Here is an 18,853-nt window from a genome sequence, read left to right on the forward strand (position 1 = left end):
TTCCAAGACTAATGTGAAAATGTATGGACTTAAGGATGATCCCTGGTGTAATCCTATACCAATAAACACCATATGTAGATCCCTTGGCACCCTGGCGTACGCTTTTTCCAAATCAATAAACACCATATATAGATCCCTTTTATTACTACGATATCTCTCCATCATCCTTCTTAATAGGTATATCACTTCGGTGGTGGATCTACCTGGCATAAATCCGAATTGGTTCTCTATTACTTGTGTCTCTTTTCTCAACCTCCGTTCTATCACATTTTCCCATAACTTCATAGTATGGCTCATGAGCTCGATCCCTCTATAGTTTCTTCAACTTTGTATATCCCCCTTATTCTTGTAGATAGGAACCAATGTGCTCTTTCTTCACTCATCAGGCATCTTCTTTGACTTTAAAATCTCATTAAAAAGCTTGGTTAACCAGTTGATGCCTTTTCCTCCAAGGCCCTTCCAAACCTCAATCGGGATATTATCAGGTTCTATTGTCCTGCCATTTTTCATCTGCTTTAGAGCCTCTTTTACCTTGAAATCTCGAATCCTTCTATAGTAGTAAAAAATTTTGATCTTCTTCCCTTGTGCATAACCGACCAAGGCTTGGAAGAGTCTTCTGTCCTTCATTAAATAACTCGTAGAAGTAGCTCTTCCACCTTTCATTAATCTTCTCCTCTTGGGCCAGCACCTCTCCATCCTTATCTTTTATGTACTTAACCTGATCCAAATCTCTCGTTCTTCTTTCACAGCATTTTGCGATTCTATATATACCTTTTTCTCCTTCTTTTGTGCCCAAAGACTGGTAGAGACCCTCATTGCTTTTGTTCTTGCTTAACTTATAGCCACTTTTGTCTCTTTCATAGCCGCCTTATATTTTTCTCAATTATCTGCATTGCGGCATAAAGACCACTCTTTAAAGCACTTCCTTTTTATCTTTATCTTTTCTTGTACACTCGCATTCCACCACCAGGACTCCTTGTCTCTTGGTCCTATTCCTTTAGATTCACCAAAACTTTCTTTTGCTGTTCTTCTAATAACTTCTGCCATCTTCCTCCATATCTCTTCCGCGCTTCCATTCCCATCCCACTTTGCCTCTTCTCCTACCCGTCTTAGGAAGCTTATTTGTTCCCCACCCTTCATCCACCATCATCTCGTTCTTGGGTTCATCGTATGATTTCTTTTCCTCAACTTTTGCTCAACGCAAAAATCTATGACAAGCATCCTATGTTGTGTTGTCAAACTCTCTCCAGGGATAATTTTACAATTAATGCAAAATTTTCGGTTGACTCTCCTCAACAAGAAGAAGTCGATTTGAGAGCTTATCATACCACTCTTATAGGTTATAAGATGTTCGTCTCTCCTTTTAAAACATGTATTTGTGATGAGAAGGTCAAAGGTTGAGGAAAAGTCCAAAATAGTTTTACCCTCGGCATTGATCACCTCGAAACCATGGCCTCCATGAATACTTTCATACCCAGTCACTTTTCTTTCAACATGGCTATTTAAATCTCCTCCTAAGAAAATCTTATCTCCCGAAGGTATGTCTTGGACCAAACTCTCTAGATCCTCCCAAAACCTTATCTTGTGTTGTTCGTCCGAACCCACTTGCGGTGCATAGGCGCTAATCACATGAAAAGCACCTCCATCCACCACAAGTTTAATAGAGATAATCTGATCTTCCACCCTCTTGACATCCACCACATCCACTGCTTATCCACAATAATACCAACTCCATTCCTATTCTTCACCTTTCCTGTATACCAAAGTTTGAAACTGGAAGTATCCAACTCCCTAGCCTTCGTACCAACCCATTTTGTTTCTTGTAGGCACATAATGTTAATCTTCCTCCTTGTCATGGTGTCCACCACTTCCATGGATTTTCCTGTTAGAGTGCCTATGTTCCATCCCAAATCTCAACCTTCTGTCGCTCTGACCTTTACCCTTTACTTTGTGAACTAGCTTATTTACCCTCGTCTATTCATGAAAACACAGGAATCCTTGCTCATTTAACACTACATCCGGGCACCGATGTAGCAGCTCTTGCTCATTTGACACCGTACTCGAGCCATACAGTGCGTTGCTTGTAAACCCCGCTAAACTTAGTAAATAAATAGTCAATAAATTAAATTTTAATAAGGAAAATTAGAAATGTAAATCTCATGTTAAAATAGGATAGAGCTCTTTAAAACAAAAATTTTGACACTAATTTCGAAGAATTTGGCCCAAAATTAGGCTGGACAAACTGAATCGGTCGAACCGGGTCTAAACTGGACCCGTGGGCCCAACTGGACCCATCACTTAAATGGGCAGCCCATTTCCTTCCCCATTCAGCAAAGGAACATGCTGAACAGCCAAGGGAGTGGAGAGCTTCCAAACCCTCACCACCACCTTAATCCATCATAACTTCTTCATCCGAGCTCCGATCGTCGCACCGTTTGTGGTCACGCGTCCATCGCATCGAGGGATAGATTAATCTAATCCCAGCCTCTCTATCCCTCAATTTTCGAAATTAAAGGGAACCCATGTTGAAATTTTGCTTGATTTAGTGCTCTAGGTTCAATTTAGCTTGTGGAGCTTGACGGATTTAGTTCGTTTAGTCCGTGAGCACGGTGAGAGTCCTAAACCCTAGTTATTTCTTGTTTGGATTATGTTGGTTATTGAATTGTTGGGTATAATGTATGTATATATGTGTTAGGTGTGTGAATGAATGATATGGAGACCTTGGAATCATTGGAAGCTTAATTTGAGAGTTTGGTGGAGTTAGAGTTGAATCTTGGTGATTGAAGCATTTCCCCTTTTGCCTTGTGGATTGCCTTGGTTAATACGTTGAAATCGGCCAAGGTATGGTTTAGGTTTCGCGTGTATAATATATAATGTCGTGTGAAAACTTAGGCTAGAGAACCATAGGATAAGCTGGAATGATTATATGTATTGGATGATTAGTAACAATGATATGGTTTGAGTATATGTGGTGTTCTTTTGGTTTTGTTGGTATTGGAATGATGAATGATGATGTGATGATGTTTGAAGAACTTGTGATTATGGCATGATGTAAATATGAGTTGGTTTGTTAATGTTTGATGATAAACTTGTGAAGTTTAGGTTGAAGTGAGATGTTATTGAATTGAGAAATGGTAGGATTGCTTAGATTGTTGTGATATTGTTAAAGGTAAATTATATTGATGATTATAGGCATGATGGATTGGGTTGGAATGAGCTTTGCAAAGAAAATGAGGTTTTGAAGCTTTTTGTGAAATTTGGTTTTTGACCAAACTTCAGCAACTCATAACTTGACTTCCGGACCCTCAAATGGTTTCAAACTTGTTTTGTATGAAAATTGGGTTCGTGAAATTTATGCTATTCAAAGAATGGAGGAAAAATGATTTAAAACGAAAAAGTTATGCGCGTCGGAAGTTTAGGATTTAAAGTGGCAAATCTGCAGATTTCAGACTTGGTAAAAGTTTTGGAAAAACGTACGCCCACACATACGCGTGGCCCTGCGTATGCGTGACATGAGACTTTCGCGTACACATAACCCTCATTCGCAGATGGTAGCTACTGCCTGGCGCTAATGCGTACGCGTAATCAGGGGATGCATGCGCATCTTGGCCTAAACGTATACCCACGCGTTCGCGTGGTCCACGCGTACGTGTGGCTCTATTTTCTGCAAAAACTAGATTTTGAGTTTTTAAATTGAATTTCAAACTTCTAAACCTCTATTTTCCTAGTGTTAGTTCGAACCTTGGTTAGGAAGCTTAGTAATGAGGTGGAGTTAGTAAATTAAGGGAACTTGAGGGTGAAGTAAAGGTTAAAAATGATGAAATCATGTAAGAGGAGATGCATGCATGAATGATTGAAGATGCTAAGGCTTGAATAATTGATTTCTATAATTACTATGAAATGTATGAGGCTTACACATTTAAATTATTTGAGATACAAGTTTTTCTGGATAAAGTACCGTTGCTTGCCACCATGTATTCCAGGTTGAGACCCGATACTTTGTTGACCCTGCGACGTAAGATGTGACCGGGCACTCTAAATTCCCAGGAAGGTTGACCCCCATTGAGCAATTTATAATATGAGAAAAAGCTATGCATAGACTCTTGGGGATGCGTGTCAGAGGACAGTCCAAAGGTTTAGCAAACCGAACTTGTCGGTTTTGCTTAATAACCGACAGATGGGACTCATCAGCCATAGGACAGACATGCACCATATGCATATTACCCGAATTACTAGTTTGTGCATTAAATGAGTGTGCCTAAATGTATTTGCTATGCTAATTGTATAATTGTTATCTGCAGTACTTGTACTCTTTTTGTGTTTGATTTTATCTGTTTAACTGTGTATGGTATACCATTGGAGATGGAGGTTCGGAGAAAAGGCGGAAGGAAATAAGATTAAGGTTAAGTTATGTTAGGCTTGGATATCTCTAGAAAGCCACCCCTTTATGGTTTCTGTTTAATACTTTAAGGCTTTTAATTTGAGTATCGGCATTCTAGGATTGCCTCTGGCATTCCCAGGACCTTATATATTATATGCGTGGCACCTTTACCATGTTGAGAACCTTCGGTTCTCACGCCATACTGTGTTGTTGTTTTCAGATGCAAGTCGAGAGGCTCCTCGCTAGGTGTCTGGACTTCTGAAGCGGAGTAGTCTTTGGGTTTATTTTGATGTACAACTTTATATATATGTACTTAGCTTTCTCTCCAAAAAACTTGTTTATTTTGTCCCTCCTAGAGGGTTGAGGAGAGTTAAGTTTTCAGTTATGTATTTTGGGTTTTCGAGATATGTATATATATGTAAATATTCTCCGGCCAACCTTAACTTCGTAGGCTGATTTAGGAGCTTGTTATTCGGTACTTTTGACCCTCCATTCCCATTTTCTACTTAGTTACATCTACAATCTCTAGGTTTCTTAGCACGCAAGTAATCTCGTTTTCTGAGCGTTGCGCTTTTTATTTTGCGATGTTGTTTTACTTGTTTTTCAAGGCTCCTAGTTTATTATATTCTTTCTGCTATTATATGTATTTATTTTAGTTTAGAGGTCGTAGCGCCTCGCCATCTCTGTTTTACATCCTAGGTCTAAAGCTCTGTGTGGTAGGGTGTTGCATTTTGGTATCAAAGTAGTTCGTTCCTATAGAGCCTGAGGGACGGACTGACTATGCTTCTATGCATTCTCTGTGTATGTGTCTATATGCTATTAGGATATCTAACTGATATATGTGGCATAAACGTTCATGAGCATGCATTTGGAACTTAAAACTCTAGACTTGCGATATTGAGACTGATCAACTTGATATCACTTGTTTGGGGTGTATAGGGACCAGATGTTGACTCGCAGACACAGTCGCGGGCGAGGTAGAGGCAGATTAGGAAATGCTACTCCTGAAGCGACAGGGAATAATCCTAACCCTGTAGACTTTATGGTTGCCCTGGGAACATGGTTGCGGCTATGCAGGCAACAGCCGAAGCTTTGGGAAATTAGATAAACAATGGGAACCATGGGAATAACAATGAAGATGGCCCTATGACGCTTGCCACATTCCTGAAGGTTCACCCTCCGACCTTCCGGGGAACCTCAAACCCCACTGAGGCCGATAACTGGATCCAAGCAATGAAACGGGCGCTATAGGCTCAATATTCATCAAAAGCCATAAAATAATATGAATTGCAATAACAGTATGAGCGCATAAGTGGAGGGCAAATAATATTTGTGATTCTAATAAATGAAATAAAAAATAGAAAGTTTGGACTATCCTAAACAAAATATTAATGCCTCCTAAATATTTTTTCATTTTAATAGTTTACTCATTATTAAATTAGGTAAAACAACCTCGAATAAAAATCTAACTGCGAGTGTTATCTTTTAATGATATTATTCAATTGAACTTATCATACTTAATCTCAATCCTTCTGTCTCAATCTTAATCTCTGAAAACAAATACTATCACAGAAAATTCACTCTAATTTTGTGCTAATATAATATACAACTTTAGTTCACATAAATGAGAGTATAACACGCTATAGTAACATTAATAATACAAGACAGGTTTTAAGGATTTTAAAACCATTAATAACAAGCCTTAAAATCAACGTTCTTATTCATTAAAAGCCATAAAATAATATGAATTGCAATAATGGTATGAACGCATAAGTAGAGGGCAAATAATGTGTGTTGTTCTGATAAATGAAAAAAAAAAGTTGGGACTATCCTAAACAAAATATTAATGTCTCCTAATTTTTTTTTATCATTTTAATAGTTTAATCGTTATTAAATTAGGTAAAACAACCTCGAATAGTCACCAAAAAAAAAAACAACCTCGAATAAAAATCTAACTGCGAGTGTTAACTTTTAATGGTATTATTCAATTGAACTTGTCATACTTAATCTCAATTCTTCAGTCTCAGTTTCAATCTCTAAAAACAAATATTATCACAGAAAATTCACTCTAATTTTGTGCTAATATGATATACAATATCGGTTCACATAAATGAGAGTATAACACGCTACAATAATATTAAGAATATAAGACACGTTTTAAGGCTTTTATTACCATTAATAATAAGCCATAAAATTGATGTTCTTATTCATTAAAAGACATAAAATAATATAAATTGCAATAATGGTATTAGCGCGTAAGTGGAGGGCAAATAATGTTTGTGATTCTAATAAATGAAATAAAAAATAGAAAGTTTGGCCTCTCCTAAACTAAATATTAATGCCTCTTAAATATTTTTTTATCATTTTAATAGTTTACTCGTTATTAAATTAGGTAAAAACACCCCGAAAGAAAAATCTAATTGCGAGTGTTATCTTTTAATGTTATTATTCAATTGAAATTCTCATATTTAATCTCAATCCTTCAGTCTCAGTCTCAATCTCTAAAAATAAATACTATAACAGAAAATTCACTCTAATTTTGTGCTAATATGATATACAATATTGATTCACATAAATGAGAATATAACACGCTACAGTAACATTAAGAATACAAGACATGTTTTAAGGCTTTTATTACCATTAAGAATAAGCCATAAAATTAATGTTCTTATTCATCAAAACCCATAAAAAATATGAATTGCAATAATAGTATGAGCGCATAATTGGAGGGCAAATAATATTTGTGATTCTGATAAATGAAATAAAAAATAGAAAGTTTGGCCAATCCTAAACAAAATATTAATTCTCTTATATATTTTTTTTTATCATTTTAATAGTATACTCGTTATTAAATTAGGTAAAACAACCTCGAATAAAAATCTGACTGCGAGTGTTATCTTTTAATGATATTATTCAATTGAACTTGTCATACTTAATCTCAATCCTTCCGTCTCAGGTTCAATTTCTAAAAATAAATACTATCACAGAAAATTCACTCTAATTTTGTGCCGATATGATATACAACATTGATTCACATAAATGTGAGTATAACACGCTACAGTAACATTAATAATACAAGACACGTTTTAAGGCTTTTATAACCATTAATAATAAGCCATAAAATCAATGTTCTTATTCAATAAAAGCCATAAAATAATATGAATTGCAATAATGGTATGAGCGCATAAGTGTAGGGCAAATAATGTTTGTGATTCTAATAAATGAAACAAAAAATAGAAAGTTTGGACTATGCTAAACAAAATATTAATGTCTCCTAAATATATTTTTTTTCATTTTAATATTTTATTTGTTATTAAATTTAGTAAAATAACCTCGAATAAAAATCTAACTGCGAGTGTTATCTTTTAATGATATTATTCAATTGAACTTGTCATACTTAATCTCAATCCTTTTGTCTCAGTCTCAATCTATGAAAATAAATAATATCACATAAAATTCACTCTAATTTTGTACTAATATAATATACAACATCAATTCACATAAATAAGAGTATAAGACGCTACTGTAACATTAATAATACAAGCTAAGGCACATTTTTAAGGCTTTTATTACCGTTAATAATAAGTCTTAAAATCAACGTTCTTATTCATTAAAAGTCATAAAATAATATGAATTGCAATAATGGTATGAGCGTATAAGTGGAGGGCAAATAATGTGTGTTATTCTAATAAATGAAATAAAAAATAGAAAATTTGGACGACTATCCTAAATAAAATAATAATGTCTCTTAAATATTTTTTTTATCATTTTAATAGTTTACTCGTTATTAAATTAGGCAAAACAACCTCGAATAAAAATCTACCTGCGAGTGTTATCTTTTCATGATATTATTCAATTGAACTTATCACACTTAATCTCAATTCTTCAGTATCAGGCTCAATCTTTAAAAACAAGTACTATCACAGAAAATTTACTCTAATTTTGTGTTAATATGATATATAACATTGGTTCACGTAAATGTGAGTATAACACGCTACAGTAACATTAAGAATACAAGACACGTTTTAAGACTTTTGTTACCATTAATAATAAGCCATAAACTCAATGTTCTTATTCATTAAAATTCATAAAATAATATGAATTGCAATAATGGTATGAGCGCATAAGTGTAGGGTATATAATGTTTGTGATTCTGATAAATGAAACAGAAAATAAAAAGTTTGGACTATCCTAGAGAAAATATTAATGTCTCCTAAATATTTTTTTTTCATTTTAATAGTTTATTCGTTGTTGAATTTAGGAAAATAACCTCGAATAAAAATCTAACTGCGAGTGTTATCTTTTAATGATATCATTCAATTGAACTTGTCATACTTAATCTCAATCCTTCTATCTCAGTCTCAATATCTGAAAACAAATACTATCACATAAAACTCACTCTAATTTTGTACTAATATAATATACAACATTGGTTCACGTAAATGAGAGTATAACACGCTACATTAGGGGTGGCAAAGCGGGCTGGCCCGCCCCACCCCCACCTAGGCCTGCCCCATAAACGGGGCAGACCGGCCTGCTCCGCCTTTTCAATTAGGTCCCTACACTTTTTTTTCTTTCAATTGGGTCCCTGCCCCCAATTTTTTTTTTCAATTAGGTCCCTACCGTGACCAAACTGTTAGATTTAACGGAATATTTCGTTCCTAAGTTAAAGATTCCCTAACTTTATGTGAAATCCCTAATGCTCTTTCACTCATATTTTTCTGAAATACCATTTTACCCTCTTGAAAACTGTTCGGTCTCTTCTCCCAAACTTAGAGAAGAAACTCGTGTGCATGCCTTGCTTCCCAACTCGCTCAGCTGCAGAGATTAATCCCACCAGAATATTGCGGGAGGGTTTGGTATCTCCGATATCACTGCCGTCGTCGTAGGCGTTGCTTCTTCCTCTAGGTAAGACAACGCTCAACGTTTCACTGGTTGAAGGGTTTTTGTTCTTTTCTCCTGTGAAAGTTTGTCATTCTGTTTATTAGAGCTTCCTTGTGTTTCTCAAAGTGTTTGAAGAGGGATTTATGGCATTATTATTTTTTTTGGTATGCAGTTATGGGTGATTTGGATTTCAGTATCGAAATCCACCATGGTGGCAAATTTATTGACAGTGGACAACGATTAGAGTATTTAGGAGGAATGGTTGTGGAGGATTTACATTTTGAGGTTGATGAATGGTCATTGCAAGAGATTGTCAGTCAGCTAAAGCAACTAGGGTATAAGGGTTTCGCTAGGGTCTGGTACAAGGAACCTGGGATGGATTTAAAGTCAGGTCTTAGAGAGTTGAAGTCCGATGGGGATGCGATGAGAATGGCTAGGTCACTGGTGTCGAATTCCTGCAAACATTGCGAGGTATATGTTGTCGATGGAGCCAGAGAAAGTAATGGGATTGAGATCACTTCAACTGATGCTGATTATGTGCCAGAGGAAGGTGAGGACAGTGCTGATGATGATGGGTTGTTAGAGGTTGAAGTGGATGCTGAGTCAGAGCCTTCTACTGAAGAAGAGGTATTTGATGATAGTGCTGATGATAGTGACCATGATGATCAGTTTGGGTTTGAGGTGGAGGATAATGATCCACCATCAAATGCATTTGGGGGATTTACTGGCCCACTAAATGATGAGAGAACTGCAGCAGCTGGAACAGCTGAAGGTGATGAAGGTTTAAGGGAGGGTGATGAGCAAGTTGGGGGCTTATCTGATGGATATGAGACTGATGACATAGATAGTTATGAGGGGGACTCTGATGATATGATAAAAAAGAGGAGGTTCCCTAAGTACAATGAGGCAGAGATGAACAGAGAGTATGAATTTCAGGTGGGGCTGGAATTTAAATCACTTAGTCAATTCAAAGAGGCTGTTAAGGAGCATGCCCTATTGAATGGTAGGGACATTAGGTTTCGAAAAAATGATAAGGTGAGGTGTAGAGTTGTTTGCAAGGGAAGAAAGGGAAAGTGCAAGTGGGTTTGTTTTGCGAGTAAGGTGGGGGGTTCTGACTGTTTCCGGATCAAGACGTTGAATGGAAAGCATACATGTGGAAGGAACTATAGCGGAAGACTTGCATCAAGTAGTTGGATCTCAAAGAAGATTGCCAACAACATCAGTAGAGGGGAAGAGATGAAGCTTGCGACAGTTATTCAGACTATACAAGACAAATACATGGCCAATATCAGTGTTGGTAAGGCTTACTGGGCAAGGAGGAAGGCAAGAGAAGAGGTACATGGGCGGGCAATCCAACAGTATGCTAAACTAAGGGATTACTGTGCAGAGATACTTAGGGCAAATCCAGGATCTAGTCTGACCATATTGGTTGATAGGCCTTCTCTTACGCACCAGCCCCGATTTATGAGAATGTACATGTGCCTTGATGCAGTCAAGAAAGGCTTCTTGGTGGGGTGTAGACCTATTATTGGCGTAGATGGATGTCACTTGAAGGGCGACCATGGACAGCAGCTGCTAGTTGCTGTTGGCAGAGATCCAAATGACAATTACTTTCCCATTGCCGTAGCTGCAGTAGAGGCAGAGACTAAGGACAGTTGGGGGGTGGTTCTTGGAGATGCTGTTAAATGACATTGGAGAATCAAGAAAATGGGTTTTTATGAGTGACCAACAAAAAGTATCACTTTAATTTTTTGCAACTAATTTTATTTAAATATAAGAATGCCATGTTTATGATGATATATGCAACTGATATGAGTTTGTGAATATAAGTTTGTAAATATAAGTCTGCTATGTTTATGGTGATATATGAAATTTGTAGATGTAAATCTAAAATTTATATGATCATATATGCAATGCCTCTATACAAGTTGTTAAATTATTCACATAAAAACGAGCATAGTGAATAGTGATGATATTTAATTTGAAAAAGCTGTTCCTGAAATAAGAATAGAAGGAGTGGAGTTTTCTTGGTAAGACACATGGTTCAACATCAAAGAAAGGCCTAGAGTTTGATCTATCATAATTACTATGATCCCCTTTTTTTTTTCTGTTAGTTTTTTCTACGCATTATTTATAATTGAATAGTAAGTTGTATTCTTAATCTATAAATACAGTATATATATTACTCTATATTCTCTATTCATTAAGTCATATATGCATTAACACATATATAATTTGATTATTAATTAGTTCAGTATAGCGAATCAGCGAATGTAATTAGTTTGAATGAAATCAATTAGTTGTCAATTTCAGGTTAAAAAATTGGGAAATAATAATAAGTAACATTATCCATTTTTTTAAAAAGACACCAGGATCAGACTGAATATCTTATTATGTAATATGTATAAAGTTTTAAAAATCAGCTGATATGATATATGCAACTGATATGATGATATATGCAACTGGAGGCTTGTGAATATTAATCTGATATGTATATAATCATATATGCACTTAATAAGTTTGTAGATGTAAATCTGAAATTTATATGAGCATATATGCAATGCCTAAGATTGTGAACATAAGCTTGACATGTTAGTGATGCTATGTTTAGATGCAATGGCTAAGCTTTTAAATATTAATGTTAAATATTTGATATGTTAGTGAACATTTATCTGAGTATATTGTGTATATTGTGTTCTGGACTGAATCAATAAAACAGGGGCTGATGCAAATCTTTCAAAAGGCATTGCCAACACTGGAGCATAGGCTTTGTCTGAGACATTTATATGCCAACTGTAAGAAAGCATATGGGGGTGGTACTGTACTAAGGGACCTAATTCTGTCTATTGCCAAAGCTACCTATGTGGAAGAATGGGAAAGAAGGATGAATCAACTAAAGGAGCTCAACAAAGACTGTTATGAGAAGTTATTTGCTCTGGATCCAAAATTGTGGACAAAGAGTCACTTTACATTTCTGGCCAAGAGTGACATGCTGATGAACAACATCTCCGAGGCATTCAATGGAAGAATCCTAGAGGCAATAGACAAGCCAATTCTGACAATGTTTGAATGGATTAGGTGCTATTTGATGACAAGGTTTGCAGAGAAAAAGAAGAAGGCAGAGAGGTATGAGGGTACACTTTTGCCAAAACCCAAGAAACGGCTAGATATCATCGCGGTTAGAGCTATGGAGTGGCAAGCTAAATGGGCAGGAGACCTGAAGTATGAAGTCCACCATAAGAACAGGATGATCATGGAAAGGTTTGTGGTCGATTTGATGGCTGGAAGGTGTAGTTGTAGGTTCTGGGGTTTGTGTGGTATGCCGTGTCCCCATGCTTGCTGTGCTATCTTTGAGAAGGGTGACAACCCGGAAGATTATTGTAGTAACTATTACAGCAAGGCAGCATACCTTGCTACATATGGGCAGTCAATATCACTAATCAATGGAGAAAATATGTGGCCAAAGATACAATGCGATACCATCATCCCTCCAATTTTCAGAGTTAAACCAGGAAGGCCAAGGATGGTTAGGATAAGGGAACCCGATGAAAACAGATCACAGACAAAGTATAGAAGATCTGGAACTTCTGTTACCTGCAGTAATTGTGGCCAATACGGACACAATAGGAGACTCTGTCCAAACCCTATAGTGACAGGTATTCTTTGCCAACTTATTTTGTTCAATTGTTGATGAACTATTATTAACTGCTATTTCATCTTGTAGCTCCTGAAGGCACACAAGGATCTGATGCTGCAACTGGAACTGGAGGAGTTGACTCTGCTGCTAATGAACCTACTGCTGCTGATGAAACAAATGGATCTGCAGCTGCTGCAACTGCTAGATCCAGGATGGTTAAAGGGAGAGGCAGAGGAAGAGCACCAGGAGGGATGGCCAGAGGAAGGGGTAGAGGGAGGGCTGCACCCATGACTGCAACAGCACCAAGGCCTTCAAACACCCCTGCACCCACATCCCAGCCACCACACACCCCTGCACCCACATCCCAGCCACCACACACCCCTGCACCCCCATCCCAGCCTACAAACACCCATGCACCACCATCACAGCCTGCACCACCATCACAGCCTACCACCTTACCCACACCCGCATCACTGCCCACCACTTTGCCTACACCTGCATCACTGTCCACTGCACCAGCATCTCAACCTTTGCCCAAGACCAAAATCTTTGGTGTCAGAAGAAGTGGAAGACTGAAGATTGGAGTTAGGAAGCCAACAAATCAGCCGCCTGAACATGTTGACCTTACACTTGATTGAGGCTGAATAGAGTTTAGGGTTTCTTTTTTATATCTCTTGTGTTATGTAGGATTTGTGTTCACCTGTGACTCTGGTTTCTTTATTGTTTGGACCACTGTTGTTATGTGTTGTGGACCACTTTTGTTATGTTGGTAGAAAACTGTTTTGAGTGGGTGTCACATTTATTTTGTTGCTATCTAGGTGTCCTACATTATATAATGTACAAAACAATGGTATCTAACTATCTATTATAATTCAATGCATCTTTTGTTTTACCTACTTTTTTCTCAGTATCATACTTGTATGCATATTAAATAGCAAAGGAACACCTTTCATTTACAAAAATTAAACATTTCATATAACTTCATTGAACCCATGCTAAACAGTACACTATTGTCTTATATAGACTATTACATTATCATAACAACCATGCTTTCTACATCTTTACATATAATACTGCAACAATCAAAACACCTAATATCAAGCCCAGCATAACTAGCATCTTGTATTACTTTTTCATACTATCTTCCATCTTAGCAAATTGCTCCTCCACTGAACTCAGCTCAGCACATAACCTTCCTACCCAGGCATCTACTTCTCCAACCTTTGCAATTAATCTTTCTAGATCCACACTTAATCTGTCTATCTTCCTTTCTTGTGCCTCCAATTCTCTAACCCTTCCAAGTACTTGCTGTGAACTGTTCACTGCATCTTCTCCAGATATCTTTTTTTCTTTCCCATCAACCCACTCAAAAAACTTGCATCTCCTATTAAGGCAAGAAATGAATCTTCTGTTTGGATTTTTTGATGTACTTGAACTACGAAGAATCAGAGTATCTCCACAAAAGCACCGGACCCTCCTTTCCTTTTGCTTCAACCATCCGCTCTTCTCATCTTCTTCATCATCAATCCACTCGAAGAACTTGCATTTTAGCATTCTCCCACAACCAACATACCTTCTTCCATGGCTTGCTACTGCCGAAGAAGACATCACAGCAACTGCCTCACCACAAAAACAAAGATGTCTCTTCTTGACGAGGGTTCTGGAACTACAGACTCCTGAAGATAACTGACTCTGATCTATGAGTATTGACATAGTAAGGGTAAGGGTTGCAAAGAGAGGAGCAGAAGTTTGAGGAAGAGGCGAGAAGAAGAGAGTTAGAACTCAGATCCTCAGATCCCTACTGAGTATCCTTCATTTGTAAGGGATAAGTGAGGGTTATAATGGTCAAATCACTCATTCTTAACGTTTTTTGTAACGTTTACCGTCAATAGGGACCTAATTGAAAAAAAAATGGGGGCAAGGACCCAATTGAAAGGAAAAAAAAGTGTAGGGACCTAATTGAAAAATTCGCTAAACTATAGGGACCAACAGAGTAATTAAACATTTTTATTATTAAGCTTCTTAGTTTTACTTTTACATACCCCATTATCTCGCGTAAGGGTGTAGATGGTCCCGCCCGGTCTGAAGATCCGGTCCGATTTCGAACACTTTAGGAACTAATTTAGTTGGATTTTATTGGGTCTAGGGTTGGGTAAGGGTCTCAAAAATAGACCCGGTCATTATTTTGGGTCGGGTCCGGGCCATAGTTCGGGTCACCCGAACTCGGCCCGGTGGCCCGGTCATCATATATAATTAATATTTTGTGTTATTAGTGATGGATGATGACTATTCTTATGTGAAATTTAAATATTGTAAACCTTAATATTTTGTGTTATTAGTTATTATAAGATTATAAGTTAATGTTTTATGTTTAAAATGTATAAGACTTTAGACTAATGCATAATATTGTGTTATTTGTATTGATTTAAATATTTGGTGTTATTAGACAATATTAATATTGATTATAGTTATGCTTTAATTTTAGAGAAGGGTTGGTTCTTGTTATATTTTTTTAAGTGAATTTTACTATGTGAATTGTAAAATAATAGTTAGAGATTAGGTAGTTTTTACATATTAAAGGCCCAATTTTTACCCAATTTTCACTAAGGTCAAAGGTGCGTAGGTTTCATTAGATTTAGGATCGAATTAGAGTTTAAAAATTAAGCCCGATCTATATTTCGGGTCAGATCTGAATTAAGCCAAACCGGTATGTCCGTCCCATGTACACCCCTAATCTCTCGTATATCGTTACCTGTCCTTTCCTTACTCCCACCAAAAAACGCGTGTTACACCCTCACTCATTCAACACTGCAAAAATAAGAAATCAGAAAAGGAAAAGCTAGAAATCAGAGATGGGGAGTGGGGAATCGGAAGAACGCGAGAGAGGGAGAGGAGGGAACGGACAGCGCCGGCGGGATAGGGGCCGCCATCGCCATCAAGGCCGAGAAACAAAGAGAGAGAGGGTCGACCGAGCAGAAGAGAAGCAAAGATCGAGAGAGAGAAGACGCGATTGAGGAGAAGAGGAAAGGGCGTTGTCTCGCGCTGTCGCCGCCGCGCCCTACCTCCGTCGCCGTTGGAGCTTCGACCGTCGATGTCACCGGGGTGGTCGCCGTCGCTAGGATTAGCCACTGCCACCATCCGAGCTCGCTGCTGCTGATGATGGTAAGCCAAACCGTCGTCCTTGATGCCGGAGAAGAACACCAGAGTTGCTGTTCTGGTTCCGATTCCTCCATTTCTGAAACTGTAACACTCTTATCCTTGTTCTGCTTCAAACTTGTTCCTCTACCATGTTCTTGTTCTAATCCTAGTCACCTATATTCTTATTTTAGTTCTGCCACTTTACTTCTAAAATTTCTGTTGCAACTAGTATGGGTGTCGATGCTGTTTTTGGGACTGTGGTAGCTGCTGCTGGTTCTGTGTGAGGCTACCGCTTTTGCGAGATAGGAAAAGGAATTTGTCACAGTTAAGTTCCGGTTAATTGAGGTAGGGGATATTTTATTAAATTAAATACTTTAAATTTGAATGCCTAAGGAGTTTACTGGATTAATGCAAATATAGGAATGCTTGATATGTGATGGATTTTGGATGTGGATTAAATGTGTGACTGGTTATATCTCTTATTGGAATATGTTTGAATGATAACTTTAAGAATGCTTGGCACTGCTGATTTTGGTTTTTAAGATTGATGTTGAGTTAAGATCATGCTTGTGATTGAATTGCTGGAAATTCTGATTTTGATTGATTATGTAAGATTGGTGGTTATTGAATTTTTTTGGTGACTAGATTGGTGGTTATTGAATTGCTTATTTGTTGAGGTTGAGATTGTTGTTAATGTTGATTTATGAGTAATTATAATTGATTTTGAGGATTGTTAAAAGATTGAAGATTGGTTATTGAATTGTTTTCTTAAACCTTTGATTTTTATTAAAATAAAATCGTAACATTGCTAACGAATAAGTAACACTAAAATAGTTGGAATCATGTGAGGCTGATTTTTGAGTAATGGTTATGGATTTTTGAAGTTGGACGGGTTTACTTTTAAAAGAACGATAGTCGTTAAATTGGTTTATGATGAGTTGTTTATTGAGAATCTATTGTTATGATAACTGCTGATGAAAAGGGCTGGTGATTTGTTGAGAAAGAGGGAACCCGAAAAGGGTGACAAAGTCCAGTTTTAAGGGGAACTAATGTCCAATTTTTGTAAAAATATATGAAAAGTGATTTCATTTTAAAAATTTGATTTATAAGCTTATTCTTGAGAAATTATTGATTTGATTTATTAATAATTATTGGTCTGACTCAATAACATAAGATTTGAAAGGTCTGAATTTTATTAAAATAGAAAGTGGCTTAGCTTCAAAGAAAACGTTTTAATTACTGAAAACTATTTGATTTCGGTTTATTACAGAAAATCTTATTTTCAGCTTGATTTATTAAGAAAGTATAAGGTTTTACATTCAGTTTTTTTGAGAATAGATTTTGTTTCAAGTTATGATTTGAGTTCGGTTTGTTAAGGGAAAGAAGGAAAGAGGAAAGAGCACACGACACGTGTGATTATGAAATGAATAAAAGGTCACGAGAGGGTGACGGAAAGTAACTAGTTAGTGTGCCGATGTGAGAATGTTAAGCCGTGGGCTTTATGTGTGAATGATTGTGCGGGGTGCCCGTGTGTATGGAATGGCTTCCAGTAGAAAGTAGCACATGCTTCAGCTGGAGAATCAGCGCCTGCAAGTACTTAAAGAGGTTATGTTCGGCATATTTCAGCCGGAGAATCAGCGCCTGCAAGAGTAGAAACTTGCAGAGGTTATGCCGCTGGAATGCCTTATCTGACTTGCGAGTCGGATTGCATCGGGTGCAGGTCGAAACAGACAAATGAGCTCATTACCTACGATAGGACTAGACATGCATCATCTTTGTTTGCGCATTTGCATTTGGTTGTGCTTGCTTATCTTGTTTCTTTGTGAATATGATGTTTGTCTTGTTGCAATTAGTTTGTGTATTGATGTGAATGAGAACTGAAGTTGCGATTGAGATTTGTTTAGAATTCAAAAATTTTAAGAGGGTAATTAATTATATAAAGTAAGAGTATAAAGTATATTCAAACGTTTAAACAAAATAGTTTTTTTTGAGTAAGTTAACTGTTTGCATTATATTCAATATTTTTACGGCATTCCCATTTCCTACTGAGAACGCGTGGTTTGTTCTTACCCGAAAATCTTCCACCCTTTCAGTGACAGGCTCAAAGATTTAGTGTGAAGCTGCGGGCGAATATTAGTCTTATTAGAGGTAAGTTTATGTGTTGAGTTGCTTTCATAGAATTCTCTTGTCCTTGTTATTTAAGATTTTATTTTATACAGAGGGATAGGAGTTGTATCTCAGTTTTATTTGAATTCTGTTGTATGATATTTATTATTATTAATAACTATGTGATTAGTATTGTTCGGGGATTTTTGATATATGGTTTTTAATTAATAAAAACAAACTTTTCAAGCATTTTCTTAAAAATTGAAACGCGACATCGAACTAAAGGCTCAATATTAAATAGTAAATAAGGAAAGTAGATAATTATCTTTAGTACGATCATGACGTACTAATAGTTAGGATGTTACAAAATTCATTTTAATTTTGTGCTAATATGATATACAACATTGGTTCACATAAATGAGATTATAACACGCTACAATAACATTAAGAATACAAGACACGTTTTAAAGTTTTTATTACTATTAATGATAAGCCATAAAATCAATGTTCTTATTCGTTAAAAGTCATATAATAATATGAATTGCAATAATGGTATTAGCGCATAAATGGAGGGCAAATAATGTTTGTGATTCTAATAAATGAAATAAAAAATAGAAAGTTTGGCCTATCCTAAACAAAATATTAATGTCTCTTATATATATATTTTTTATCATTTTAATAGTTTACTCGTTATTAGATTAGGTAAA

General features: G+C 36.6%; 2 protein-coding genes and 1 long non-coding RNA gene across 3 annotated transcripts; all 3 read left to right on the top strand.

The window, feature by feature from the left end:
* LOC107646440 lies at positions 9,440–10,954 on the top strand. Its single transcript, XM_016350622.2, has one exon. The coding sequence runs from the start codon at positions 9,440–9,442 to the stop codon at positions 10,952–10,954; it is 1,515 nt and encodes a 504-aa protein (XP_016206108.2).
* Positions 11,976–13,639, top strand: LOC110263194 (acrosin-like). The gene is made up of 2 exons (XM_021104111.1): positions 11,976–12,921; positions 12,990–13,639. The coding sequence occupies exons 1-2, from the start codon at positions 11,991–11,993 to the stop codon at positions 13,538–13,540; spliced, it is 1,482 nt and encodes a 493-aa protein (XP_020959770.1). The 5' UTR covers positions 11,976–11,990; the 3' UTR covers positions 13,541–13,639.
* Positions 15,654–18,358, top strand: LOC107647991. Its single transcript, XR_001621689.2, has 3 exons — positions 15,654–16,145; positions 16,270–16,385; positions 18,134–18,358. It is a non-coding gene; the product is annotated as an uncharacterized LOC107647991 (long non-coding RNA).

The sequence above is a fragment of the Arachis ipaensis genome, chromosome B06 (assembly GCF_000816755.2).
Source record: "Arachis ipaensis cultivar K30076 chromosome B06, Araip1.1, whole genome shotgun sequence".
In the NCBI taxonomy this organism is placed as follows: domain Eukaryota; kingdom Viridiplantae; phylum Streptophyta; class Magnoliopsida; order Fabales; family Fabaceae; genus Arachis; species Arachis ipaensis.

What these genes read in the sequence shown, in the direction of transcription:
- LOC107646440 (XM_016350622.2), top strand. Translation starts at nt 9,440, where the DNA reads ATGGGTGATTTGGATTTCAGTATCGAAATCCACCATGGTGGCAAATTT.
- LOC110263194 (XM_021104111.1), top strand. Translation starts at nt 11,991, where the DNA reads ATGCAAATCTTTCAAAAGGCATTGCCAACACTGGAGCATAGGCTTTGT. An exon ending in TCCAAACCCTATAGTGACAG is followed by an intron (nt 12,922 to 12,989) that starts GTATTCTTTGCC and finishes TTCATCTTGTAG; the next exon opens with CTCCTGAAGGCACACAAGGA.